We start from the raw sequence: 13,976 nt of genomic DNA on the forward strand, positions 1-13,976 counted from the left end.
ATGCAGCAGAAAATGCCACATGTCACTGGTGTTCTTCACTTCAAAGCACCTTCATATCCCCTCTAACACAAAAAACTCCTTTTCCCAAGGTGGACAAAGCAGGAATGAACCACACAACTCAGCATGAGTCCCACAGCTCAGTGCAAAAGCGTCAGAAGTGAATGGCTCTTACAATAGGAAGTGAATACATGTGGAGGAAGCATTATCAGGTATTAAAAATCAAAGAGATTCATCTTGACAACACCTAAAACCACCCATGTCAGAGTGATTTGGTGTCACCCACAAGTTCCCCCCTCAGATCTCTGAGGAAGTGAAGAGGTCAGGTGTTGGGAGACCTACTACACTTGTCCCTCTTGAAAGCCTGTGCTGCAGCTTTGATCTGGAGTGCCAACAGCTCCCAGCTATACTGGGTTCAGATGTCACCCCTCAGACCCAAAGCAAATCTTGACATGAGCCTGACAGCCTCAAACAGCTCCCCCACCACTCTGGTCTGGACACAAAAGGCCTGTGAATCCAGAAATAAGTGCCTTCAGAAACCTCTCAGCAGCATCCATCCTTTGCAAGCTCAGCCTCTGGTTCACCCACATGGCAAACCCAGGGATGTGAGACTGCTGACAGTCACACAAGGGCTGTGTGTGCTCTCTGAGACACACAAGCCCTGCAGCTGACAGCCCAAGAGCCTGCTGCAAATAGAAACACCCAGCAAGGGCACAGGCAGCATTCCCTGTATGCCCAGGGGCAGCCAGCAGCAGCCTGGCACTGCCACCATGTCACTCACGTCAGCTGCAGCACCTGGTCCTCCATCAGGGAGATAAGAGGGGAGATGACAACTCCTGTTCGTCCAGTGTAAACAGGAGGAAACTGGAAGCACAAGCTTTTTCCATAGCCTGAGAGGGAAAAAAAAAAAGCAGAAGTGAGACACCACGCTTTCTATGCAGCTACAACAGACAATTCTGACACCCCAAAAAACCCAGCCATGATTGTTGTACTGCTGTCTCCCAAAAAGGGAATGACTTTCTATTGTTTCTTAGGATGCAGCGGTAACTCACCAGTTGCCATGACAACAAGATTATCTCTTCTGTCTTCCAAAAGAGAATTGATAACTTTCCACTGGACCCTTGAAATTAAAGAAAGGGGAATATTTGATTTTGGCCACCACAGATAACAAGTAAATTGTAAGGAACTGCATATTCTGCTGGATTGTGGGTTAAAGGGACCCTTGAGGCTGCCTCAGAGTGGTGTCCTTGCACGCTGCAGCCACTCAGACACCCCAAGTACTGCAGGCAGCGCCCGAGTGGGGATCTCTAACAGGACTCAGGCAGTTAGCACTTGAAGCAGAAGTGCGCTGATCTCAAATAACACCTGCAGTTTCCACAGCGTTTGTGGATCACTTATCTCCAATTCAAGAGAGTGTGAAAAAGACCTGGATTTGTTCATTGCCATTTTTTTCAGGTGAATAGTAATAAAAACATCATCCAGGTTGGAGGAAGGGCAGGAACACCTACCCCAGAGTGTCCATTTTAACAGAAAACACTCTCACGGTTTAAAAGAAGAATGCCCAAAATAGGTCTTGAGACACACGATGTGGCTTTCTGCAGGCTCTGGCAGCAGTGGATCTGTAGTGGGAGAGAGGAGAAAACACTCTTTTGGGATTGAATTTTAAAAAGATAAAGCACTGTTGTCTCCACAAGCAAGTGTCTGCTCACGGTTTGTCATGCCCAGGTGTTAGAATTTGGGCAATTCTAGTGAAAAGAGAGATCTCAAACTCCAGATATTTTCACACTGGAATGAAGGATTAAAAAAAGCAAAGAGGCTCCTCAGAGACCCTGCATGAGGAGAACATATGGCTTGATTAATGAGATAAAGCAATAGGACTGCAATGCATAACTGCATCATCTGGAACAGGATCACCCAAACAAGTCAAGGTGTGCTCCTCCTCACATTTCAGCTGCTTTTCCCCATTTCATTTGTCTCCACAGGGACATCCCCAAAGCAAGTCAAAATCACCCCCAAGGCAGAATTTCTTCAGAATTCTGTCATTCAACAGCAACAGAAGAGCACAGAGGTGTCACCTCCCCTGTGCTGTGTTCTGAGCTGGTCCCCCACACCCCCAGGTGAGTTTTACTCCCATGAAGCAGACATCAGCTGACCAAGGCAGAACATCACTCTCTCCTGCCAAGCACACCTTTGTATTTTAATCTTCACACAGTCCAAGCTCCCCTTAGAAATCCAGGTAAGCTTGACCTTCCCATTTTTAGAAACCCATCCCTAAAAGTCACTGCGTTTTCAAGGCTGCTTCTACAGACAGTGATTTTTAAAAATTTATTTCACCATGCACTAAGACTATTAAAAAACCATACCCAAATATTCCTCCTCCTCTTCCTCAATGCCTTCATCTTCATCACCATCTGGTGCTACATCCACTTCAGGAGTTTTCCTGGCTTTACTGGACTCTCCTTCAGGTAGAACTCCTTCACAATCATCTACATCTTTTAGAGACTGAGCAATTAAGAAGAAAAAAGTTATTTTGGAGCATGGAAGGGTAGATAAAACGCCTCTCTCAAGTAATAATATAGGGGAACCAATTTTTAATCCAGTTATAACAACTTTAATCTAGCAGGTGGATCAAGTCCAAGCTGGTGGAGTAAAGATGACACAGGAGGCCAATGATACTCCAGTCTAACCCCAGCAAATGGAATTCTTTAGGTATCCTTGTGTTTATTCTGTCCCTTTTCTGCAAGCAGCACCTTTCTGCTTCATATTCCCTCCCATTAACTGTGCTCCCAGAGCAGCATAATTATAAACAATTTTAAAATAAACCCTCTGGCACTCACTTTGAGCATCTCCATTTCCAGCTCTTCATCACTCTCAATGACACAGGACACGTTTTGTTCATTGTCTGTGGAACACGCCTCCTACAAAATCAACACAATTCTCTTAGGAGCAAAGTAATTTCTGAAAATTCAAGATAATTAAACTCAACATTCAGCTCTGAGGCCTGTCCATTAAAAACAAAACATCTGAAAGAAATATTTGCAGTTAAGAAGTGTTCATTACCTCGGGTGCAGCTTCACTGCCCAATTCCTTGGCAGCCTGACGTTCCAAGACCTGCAGCTCTTGCTCAGTAATGTCCAGGGACATGAAGTCATCCCTGTCCTCTCTGTCTGTGACCCTGGCTGCTGGAGCCCCATTTTCCAGAGCAGTGTTACCTCTCTGTGCCTCCTCCCCACTCATTTCTTCCTCCCAGAGGACAGCCAGGGTAGCATCAGAGCAGATGTTGAGGTCACCTTCAGGTTGCTCAGCACATTCTGCTTTTTGTGCTTTGACACTTGCTGACTTGGCTTCCAAATGTGTTCTGTTTGCACCACAGCTCCTCTCCAGCCCAGAAGGGGAACCTGAGCCCAGCAGGGTGGTTTTCAAGGCACTGATGTTCCCTGATATCTCTGCTAGTATTTCTGTAGCCCTAGGAGGTAAACTCAAGGAAAGTAAAGCAAAATTACAGCAGCAGTTATTACACTTCAGAACAAAATTCAGCCAAGTTCAGGGTCAAATCCCTTGCAGTCAGACCAGTGAAAACACATATTCCTACATATAAGAAATGCATTTTCCTGGAAAACAAACAGCTAACAGATGCCTGTTGAAAGACATGTACTTTGTTGTATGGGACCTAGGGGATCAAAAACAAAACACTGATTGTGGAGGTAGAGACAAGTCAGCGCAAAACTGACCTCTGCAAGTTCTCCAGTTGTCCAGAAGAGTCAGGGATGTGAGAAGCCAGGTCTGTTATCTCTGCAGCCAGGGATGCCAAGCGCACCTTCACATCCTCAGATGTGGCATCTGTAACAAGTCCAACAACTGGTTATTTTGTAACAATTAATTTGTAATAACAACATGTCTACGTCAAGAACTCCTGCGACTGCATCCCTACAACACTTACAGCTGCTAAAACAGCATTTCCCAGGGCTCAAAAAAAATCAAGCACAGAGAATCAGGCCAAGCTTCTAAGTATTCCAGCATCGCATTTCTTCCATCACACAAGCTCAGGGAAAACCAATACACAATGGGAACAAAGCAATCCCTCCAGCTCCTGGAAAAGAGCCGCTAACACAGACACGCTGACTAAACCAAGGCCAAATCCCGCACCTCAGATCAAGGGGACAGCACTGCCACTGCTGCTTTTGGCAAGAAATTAAAACTGAGCTAAAACAAAAAGGAAACAATCCCTTCACCACCTCTTTTTCAGCCTTAAGCTAACTGTAATATCTTTTTTATGAAACACAGAACTGAACAAAAAACTAAGATTTTAAAATCTTCTCTGACCAAGTAAATAATGTTAAGCTGCTCTGAAACATTTGAGTCCTATTGATATGCCTCAATAAAAACATTACTTCCTAACACGGTTTGTTTTGTGGCCCTATTTCATCTTAAATTAGGTATTTGTCCCTGTATCAGCAGCACTGAAATTAACTCACTGAAGTGTTTCCATAAACAAACTGGAATGACAGCGGGAATTCTTCCCATCCCTGTGTACAGCAGAGACAAACACAAACAAACACCCTGAGAGCACCTTCCTACATCCCATGGAAAATAGGCACAGAGTATGGGTACCCTGGGCATCCAAGGCCTCTTGCTCCCTCTGCAAGTCATCTGGAATCACCAAGAAGCCAAACAAACCTGGCACTATTTTAATATATATTGATTTCCCTGCTGGGAAATGGAATATGCAATTGTACATGGGATAAACTCCTTATTCCTGAATGGACAACTTACCTTGGTTCATGCTACATAATTTCAGGTCACTCTTATTCATGTTTTTCAGTTTTTCATAAACAATGTAGCCAGCCTAGGAGGGAAAAGAAACTATTAGCACTCTGTACTCCTGAGCAAAAAAAAAAAAATTCATCAGAAGTTAATCAGGCAAATCATGGCAGCAATGCAGTGTGACCAGCAGAATTCCAAACTGGAATATGGCTCCCATCACACTAATTACCACCCTGACTCCACTGTCCATCAGGACCAGGTTACATGCTACAGAACGCTGCACTAAGGGCCAAGTGCTGACTTGGGACTCCCTCTGGAATGGATCCTCTTACACAGATCCCAGAGTGGGTCATCTCAGCTGCTGGCTGCACACAGAAAGCTCCCAGTGCTCAGCTCCCAGTGCCACCATCTGCTCACCTCATTCAGATTTCATACCCTGCTCCACGAGAAGAGCTACAAACACACCAAGATGGATTCAGTGTGTTTATTATTTCCCTAGGTATGAATAATGAGTTCTAACAGAAAAACACAGCCTAAAGCCAGCAATGTGCTAATTAGGCTACACGTGTTGAAAAAGAAACAAGTTACTCCCTCATGTTTTCCTGGGAGGCTCCAAAAGGCAGGCCAGGTGAACAGAGCAAAGTGGGAAAGATGCACTGCCTGGAAAAAAAATGGCTACAAAGGATGAACCAGGCACAAAAAATTTTGAAATCTTTTCCAGACTGTTTAGGATTTTCACAGAGGCTAAACCCCACATGGCTGAACTTTTAACTAAACTAGACATCAGAAAAGAAACCACTGTCCCACTTCCCTTCCTCCAAGCCTAAAAATAAGAGACAAAAAGGGTTTTTTCCTTTATTTTCTCCCAGGAAGCAGGTGGCACCTGGTAGCATATTGGCAAAACCCTTCACAGAACTGCAGATAAACCAAAATTCATCCAAATTACTGAAAAAACAGGGACTTCTGGAGAAGCACAAAACTCATATGCAACTAAACTCTCCCTGACAATTCATATTGTGGTTCTCCTGTATTAGCCACCAGTGAAGGCTGTGTTTCTCCCAGGCTGCTTTTGAATTTCACCTCCCATACGGTATTTAACAAGGTTTGGGTTAAGTAGCAGCTAAGGAAGATGACAAAACCAGAAGGAAACACATCTGAAAATCGTAACAAGGAACTAAAAAATACCCAGCAGCTAGGAGCACAGTGGAGAAGGGATTCACCCCCTTCTGAGGAGGCTGAGGAATGCTGATCCCCTGTGGTACATACATAGGCATCTGTGGCTGCATAGAGCTTCTGCTCCTCCTTGAGTGGAAACTCCTCCCAGTTGCTGCAGCGGACAGACGGATCCTTCAGCAGCTGCCTGCCAAAAAGGTGCTTCACCAGGCCATTCAGGCTCCACGTCTCCTTACACTTCAGCTGGGGAAAAGAATCCAAACAAAACACCAAAAGCAGAGGATATGTTTATAAAGGAAAGCATCTGCACCTCCCCAAGAAGAGCAAAGCGTACTCAATCCCTTGTTAGCAGCAAAGAGCTCTGGGTTAGTCAAAGCATACTTAGCTTTTCAAAGCAGTGCTGTCACAACATCAAAAATATGAAGCATCTGTACAAAACAACCTTTGGGTTGATAAAACAAAAGCCCTGGACTTAAACAGCACCCCCTCTCTCCTCCAGGATTTTCCTGCTATTTGCCTTTCTAATTAGAAAAACCCAGTATCCAGCAACAGGGATTTACCTAATAAAACCACAGGATTATTAAAGCCTGCCTGTGTGTGGTGGACATCTTTTGTCAGGCTGAAGCCAAGCACAACCCAGAAAAGCACAGCTCTAGCCCAGGACTCCCAGGCCTCCAAAAGCCCCCAGAGCATGTGCTGCCTCAAATTGCCTTGGCAATCCCTTGTCAGCCACAGTGGCTGCACCCTGCTGTCCCCAGAGCCAGCCTGGGAAATTTTGCCTTGGTGCCCAAGGATCCACAGGCCTCATGGGCAGAGTCTGCTGCTATTTCAGCCTGGAAAATGTGCCCAACTGCAGAGCTGAACAGCAGCAGTGCAGCATTAGCAGCTCACTGCCTTGAGTCTGGTATTAAAAAAACCCTCCCAATTCTTCTTTTTAGGCTGCCCCACCCCTTCCCCTCCCATTGTGCCATTATATATAACCCTGTTCTCCTGTTCTCTTTCAAGTTTATTTTTGGTTTGTTTTCTCTTCAGCAGAAGACTTTTAAGCTGCTATCAGAGATCACATTGCTCATCTTCATAACAAATTATCCCGAGTCAAAAGACAAAAAAAAAAAGGGGGGTGCTGAGGAAACTCCAAGTTGGAGAAGTAACAGCTCTTCTTGTTGCTTGAGCAAAACAGTTAATTTGTATCATTTCCAATCCCAACTCCACAGGGGCTCCTAGGGAAAGCACCGAGCTGCACCACAGAAGGAATGAGAAATACGTGGAGAGACCAAGCACAGGTAAGGTGCACACAGAAAGAAAAGCTTTAAGGGATGTGCTAGAAATCAGAAAGATTTGGAAAGCAATGAACCTTGGGCTCCCTTCCCTAAAAGACAGCACAGGCGGCCCTGCATCAAACCATCTCTGACACAGAACTGAAATTCAGGGCATGCCAAAGGCAGCACACCTTGTAAACAGCAGCTCAGCAGGGGCTGGAAGCAGCACCCATACCAGGGCTGAGGGGACACCAGCCTGAGAATCACAGGAATGCAGATATTCCCACAGAAAATCCATTTCCAGACTGTGTTGCAGAAACACCTCTGCAGGGAGGGCTTCAAGGAAGACCTTGAGCCTCCCTCCAAGAAGCAGGGCTGCCTCCTTGTAGCCTGTTGATGAGGCTCAGCCACTGCTGGGACAATGCCACCACTGCCAGCAGGACAATCTGGCCATTTCCATCACCAAAAATTAAAGGAAAAGCACCTGTAGCTGAATTCAAAAGGTACATCTTGTAACCACTTGAACAGACCTGAGAGGAGACTGATGTTGATTAAAAACTGGCTCACTGGAAGACAATAGTTAGTTCTGCAGGCTTTGAGAGGTGTTTTTAAGCAGTTTCGAAATAAGTTAAAATAGATCTCTGCTTTATTCCACAGAACAAGTTTGCTGTTGGAATGGAACTCCAACCAAGACAAGGAAGCCTCCCTTTGCACAGCAGCACCATAACAAGATTCCCTCCCACAACAAAAAGGTTTTAGAGTTTTACTTTCTCATTAGCAACGTCAGCCAGCTCCACAAAGCTCTTCAGTTTGATCTCAAAGTCACTCATCAGCTTCCATTGATCTCCCTCAATTCCTACGCCAACCTTTTTAATTGTTTCATCTTCGAGCAGCCTTTTGAGTCCCTTGGGAAAACCTAAAATAGATTAAGCCCAAACATGAGAAACTAAATACTGGAAGATGCCAGAGAGTCTAATGGAAATGACAAAATCCAAGTACAAAGGCCATCTGCAAAATCCTGGGCTTTTAAAGGAAAAGCCACCAAAGTTCCTCTGTTTATTTGATTTCTCCCTGGAATGACTTGAAAACTTCAACTGGTTGTGATGGGTCATCTGAAGACAAGCAAGAAGGAAATAGCTGAAATACACAAATCATCCTGCACCTACCTGGAAACAAACCAAGTAAAAAAACCCAAAACATTATTTGTCTTTCTGATTGTTAAATCACACAACAAAAAAGCAACCACACACTGGAAAAGACACTTCAACTCTCAAAACTCAGTGTTCATTACATGAAATCAAACATTATTTTACTATTTTCCCCATGATTTCCTCACAGTTTTTGCTATTTCACATTTCTGGGCAAGAGTTGAAACCATAAGCATGGGAAATACCCAGCAGCACAGATTCTCTGGAGACAAACTCACAGCTAAGGCAGGGCTGCTCCATCAAGAGCATTTGGAAAACAGAACCCACCAACCAGCTGCTGTGCCAAGCCCAAACATGCCAGTCCTGTCAGGAAGCAAAAACCCACAGTGTTCAAAGATGCACACAGATATTCAATTTTATATTTTGATTTCTCCCAAACTGATGGCACAGCAAACCTGGATCAAAGGGTATTTTCAAGCTTACAGAGCTGAATTAAAGCAGGCAGCTTTCTCATCTCATTTTCTGCAGGGAGAACAGCCCCAGACACTTCATCCTTGAACAGTAACAGCCTTTTGCTCCCCTGTGTGTTTGCTCCCATTTAAAATTCAGAGCATCTTATTTAAATCCATACCTTCAGGACCCCACAGCTGGATACCCTGAATTAGTCTCAAGTGCAAATCTAGTACCTGCAAACACAGAGAACTGTACAGGCACACAGTGCTCACCTACCTTGGCTCTCATTGCAAACACCACCTTTTCCCAGCCCTGCAATATGCATTTATGTACTTCAACAAACACTTGGCACCACTGATTTTATTTGTGCACAATTGTCTCTGCCCTTTGCTGGCTGCCACTGCCAATTTCCTGTGCACCAGAAAATTGCAGATCCACCCCAAAGCTTTAAAAAATAACTGGTAAAAACCCCCCAGACAGCAGCAAGCTGGTGCTGTGACAGGCAGACAAATTACAGCATTCCCAAAGCATGTGAGCCATGGGAAAAGATGGAAAATCCTCCACATATAAAGAGAAATCTACTAAATAAAAGCCTGCATATGTACAAGGGGTTTTCACCTAAGGGAATCATCACTACAGCCTTCCAGGATGGGCACTCCCCAGTAGACAAGCCCTGCCCCATTTCCTAGAAAAGAGAATTTTTTCATTTTTGTTAGTCAAAGTTGAAGATTGTGCAAAAGCCACAATCTGAGAAACAGGCCACAGTTTGAGAAATCTGTAAGGAAACTTCAAAAAAACACTAAAAAATGGAAAATTATGAACAATCTCCCCAATAAATGAATAAATGTGGTTTTGCCATTTATGCACAGTCCCATAAGGCCCAATTCCTCCTGCAGGAGAAAGCTTTTTTGCTAGGACTTGCTGGTTTTTCTTGTGGTTTGGCCACATTTCTGCAGATCACATATATTGCCATGAGAAACAGAAATTGGCTCTGGTCCCTGCCCAAGTCACTCAGTTCAAAATGCATCCTCCACAGGCAAGAGGTGGCACTTTGGAAAACAAACCAGAGGGAAACTTCCCTAGCTGTACCACAGCAGCCACACAAACATCTCCCCTGCCACAAACAGAAGCATTGCAGCTCTTTATGGCTCTTGTTCCCTCAGCTTCCTCTCCTCACATCATTTTCCTTTGTGCTCTCCAGCCTCCCTGATGGAATAGCCTCCAGCAATTAAATTTTCCACCCCATTTGCTCTAAATGACAAAGGATTGAACACCAACATTAAAATTATCACTATTATACCTCAGCATGAGTCCCCCAGGGAAATCAGAAATCTCTCCCAGGCATAGTTTTAATCTAACATTTTAAACCAAAGGTTATAAAATTGCAATCTCCCTCCCTCATCCCTATTTTCCCTATTTGGAAGCTTTTATTCACATCCATAATGAATTCAGCCTCTGCTAAGCACACCCCCTTCTCTCCCCACAGCTGCATCACACCAGGTACCAGGAATCTTTCCCAAAGCTGATGTCACACAATGCAGGAATTGGGAATAAAGAGCACAAGAGCCATCATTTTTGAGGCTCCTTATTGAAGCCAAATTAAAAAAAGGAAAAAAAATAAACAAAAATACCAAAACACAATAAAACCCACAGCCTGCTCTATTTAGGTTCACTGTTTATTTTGGCACTAAACAGGAAACTCATTAAAGGAGCAGAGAATTAAATTTTTAAAAGTGGAATAAAATATTCCCACACAGAAAAATAATCAGAACCCACACCCTGTTTTCAAGCACATCTAAGATAGTCTTAATATACAGGCATCACTCAAAGAATAAATCCCTTTATTTTAGGTGGGAAAGGGAAGGAAAAGGGTGGGTTTTTACTGTCCCATGTGGTAGGATATGTCAGCCATTGCTCAAGGCTTCAGTTCAGAGATAACCAGGAGAAACAGAGAGCAGCTCATGCCCCAAACAAGAGAGGAACCACAGTACCTGCCATGGAGGAGACGTGGAACAAGTAGCACCTGTCCTCAGCCACACACATCTGGATTACAGCTGTTCTGGCCATCTTGCCCCTGGTGTAGGATGGGGGCCACTCGATGTCAAAGCCCACAGCAGCCCCCTCTGACAGGCTCTGCCTGGAAATGAGCAGATATTCCCACATTTCCCTGCTGCTCCAACCCCTGGCACTGAGAGCAGAGGTTGTGTGACACCCCCATGTCACACCTGCAGGGGACAGAAAGCATCTCATAGCTCTGAGCACTTGGTGCTGACCCACAGAGCCCCTGAAATGCTGCAAAACCCTGCAGATCTGCCTGCAAACACAAATACACATTGGTAATAAACAGCTGCAGGTGGTGGGTGCAGAGAAGGACACTCAGCAATTACCAGCACATCAAAATTAAACTGATTTCCTACCTGATTTCCTTCCCAGTCAAATCAGAGGAGGGCAATGGGAAATGAAACAAGCTCAAAACACCCTTCCCACACCACTCCCTTCTTCCCTGAACTCCCAAATTTCCCACCTCTTCCCCCTCAGCACCACAACAGGGACAGAACCTTTAATCCCCACTACTAAAACTTGGCCCCACAGGCCTCAAGGACAGGCAGAGGAAAAAAGGAATAGTTCTTATTCCTGTAAAAGGTTCACCCCAGGATCCCTTGAAAGACAGTCCTTTATTTATCCCACAGCACTGGAAGTGTTGTACACAACTTTTTTCCCCCAAGCATCATGAGCGCTGCTCCACAAAAAAAGGGGAAAATAATAATCTATTTGCACCACAAACTTACTGTATTTTCTTGAAACATACACTCCCAATTAATGGATTAATTAGGAATTAACACTTGTCCATGAAGCCGGTGAAGCACATGGAATTATCCATCCTGTGAAAGGCACTCAGGCTGCACTGGAGCCCTCACAGCCTCTGCTCTGAGGGACAGAAAGGCTCAGCAATTGCACCTCCCACCAACAAGGCCAAATGGGAAACTACTGCCAAGAGCTGAGCCCCTTCCAAAAACACAGGAGCACTCAAGGGAAAGATGGAAAAAAGTGTGTGTGAGCTGTTACCTGATATCTTCTGAGAGGAGAGAACAGTCACTGGCTTCATAACTATAAACAACAGAGCCAGAGAACTCCAGGAAAGGCAGCCCATCCTCCAGAACACTCCTCTGAGCACCAGGCTTCTGAGAAAGCAAATTTGGGAGAGACTGGTTATCCGCCACTCCCCTCCTCACCAGGGACACCCATCCCAGCCAGGCTCACACAGCCCCTTCATCAAAACATTTGGGTTCCTACCCCAGCTTCTCTAGTGAACAAAAAGTCAGAATTACTGTTGCTTCACCTGATAACTTTTCACATCCAAGCTACTAACCACTTACTAATCAGCTAATCATTTACTCCCACTTGGTGGAATAAAAGCTGCTGAACTGCACCTTCTGCTCTCCCCTCCCTCATTAATTAATTAATTACCTAACTATTGATCATTTATGATATATTAATTAGCAACAGTTACATAATTAATTATCTAACTAAATGATTGTGTATTTACTAATATTTCATATTTACTAATATAATATAAATATTATCCATTATATTATTTATAGTTATATTATATATAAAACTGTATCTAAATTTACATATTACATTTACATAATTATACAAATAATTATATTTATATTGTGTATAAATATTATATATTTGTTAATTAATTATCTAACTAAATAATTATATATTTTATACCACTTGGTGGAATAAAAGCTGCTGAACTGCAGCTTCTGCTCTCCCCCTCCCTCATTAATTAATTACCTAACTGTTGAAGCTATTTCAGGGATGGTCCCTCCTCGTGGGCATTTTTATACTGAACATTTACACATTCTCCAGAGCCGGGTTGTTCTGCAGTGAGCCAGGACCCACCTTTTTGTGCCCCAAGGAAGCTTCCTCCTGGTTCTCTGTGAGCATCCACTGGGGATACTTATCCCGCAGGCCAGCAGCTACCACATCCATTTCTGGCACATTGCTGGGATTAATAAAGAGAAGAACAAGAAATCAGGTCAGCTACCACATCCATTTCTGGGACTAATAACGACAAGAATAAGAAATCAGAACAGTCAGCAACTCATGTGGAGGTCAGCTATCATCAGGCCCGAACAACGTTATGAAAATATCTTCATTTTTAATTGATTATCAAGGCTAAGCAGACTATTCCCTTGGTGTACAGCAGCACAACCAACACCCCCCTGCATTTCAACACCAAAAAGCATTTTTACACTAAAGCACGACAACAGCCACGGCTAACACGCCAGATTTGCCACACGAACACTGAGCAACCTCAGCGCTGGGCAGGCCGCCGGGGCCCCCTGGGAGGGGCTGCCCTGCTGTGCCCCAGCGCTCCCAGTCCCCCCAGCAGCGCACTCACCGTTTCACCCGGTGTCCCCTCGCCGCCCGCGGCAGGCCGGCAGCAGCTCCGAGGGTGGCGCGGGGGCTCCCAGCCCGTTCGGCCGCCGCGGCCTCCCCGCGCTCCGGTCCCCGGGAGCGGCCGGCCGCCCTCACGGAGCCCGAGCCCACATTACGCGTCATGCCGCGTCGCGCCCTACATACGCCACTGATGGCGCCCCGCCTCGGCTCGGGTTACCCGAGGTGACGCGCGCGCACGGTGCCGCGGCGGCCGCGGGGCACTGTGGGTGTTGTAGTCCCGCCGCCGTAAGGGCCGCGCACCCCCCGGCGCCCCCCGCGCTGCCGCCGCCGCCGCCGATCTCGGCCGGGCGGGGCCAGGGCGGGCCGGGGAGGGCCGGGGCGGGGCGGAGCGGGCGGCGGGGAGCGCCAGCCCGTGGCTCTGCGCGGCGGGGGCGGCGGGGCCGCCGGCTGCGGGCGGTGGCGGCGGCGGCGGCTGAAGGGCAGCGGCGGCGATGGGCGTTGCGGGGTGAGTGACCGGGCGTGGGGAGCGCGGCGACGGGGGGCGCGGAGGGGCCGCGGGGCTGCGGGGCGCAGTGATGGGGCCGGAGATGCTGTGCCGGGGGGCGCTGGGGGGGCCGCGCTGGGGCACTGGGGGCGCTCGGGAGCGGCGCTGGCAGCGCTGGGGACACTTTTGGGGCGATGGGGGCAGTACTGCGAGCGCCGGGGGGCAGTACTGGGAGCGCCGGGGGACACTTTTGGGGCGCTGGGGGGCAAGGGGTGAAGTTGTGGG

General features: G+C 46.3%; 1 protein-coding gene across 1 annotated transcript in view; it reads right to left on the reverse strand.

The window, feature by feature from the left end:
* The window catches only part of WRN (WRN RecQ like helicase), a 28,293-nt gene extending 14,942 nt beyond the window's left edge, over window positions 1–13,351 (reverse strand). The window contains 14 exon segments of the mRNA XM_030946955.1: window positions 779–887; window positions 1,050–1,117; window positions 1,541–1,616; window positions 2,361–2,499; window positions 2,835–2,915; window positions 3,058–3,463; window positions 3,729–3,837; window positions 4,771–4,843; window positions 6,028–6,177; window positions 7,961–8,109; window positions 10,786–10,931; window positions 11,861–11,976; window positions 12,707–12,809; window positions 13,209–13,351. Coding sequence (XP_030802815.1) covers window positions 779–887; window positions 1,050–1,117; window positions 1,541–1,616; window positions 2,361–2,499; window positions 2,835–2,915; window positions 3,058–3,463; window positions 3,729–3,837; window positions 4,771–4,843; window positions 6,028–6,177; window positions 7,961–8,109; window positions 10,786–10,931; window positions 11,861–11,976; window positions 12,707–12,796 — 1,712 coding nt within the window. The 5' untranslated portion in view covers window positions 12,797–12,809; window positions 13,209–13,351.
* Between the last annotated feature and the right edge of the window lie 625 nt (window positions 13,352–13,976).

Source organism: Camarhynchus parvulus, chromosome 4 (assembly GCF_901933205.1).
Source record: "Camarhynchus parvulus chromosome 4, STF_HiC, whole genome shotgun sequence".
NCBI lineage: Eukaryota > Metazoa > Chordata > Aves > Passeriformes > Thraupidae > Camarhynchus > Camarhynchus parvulus.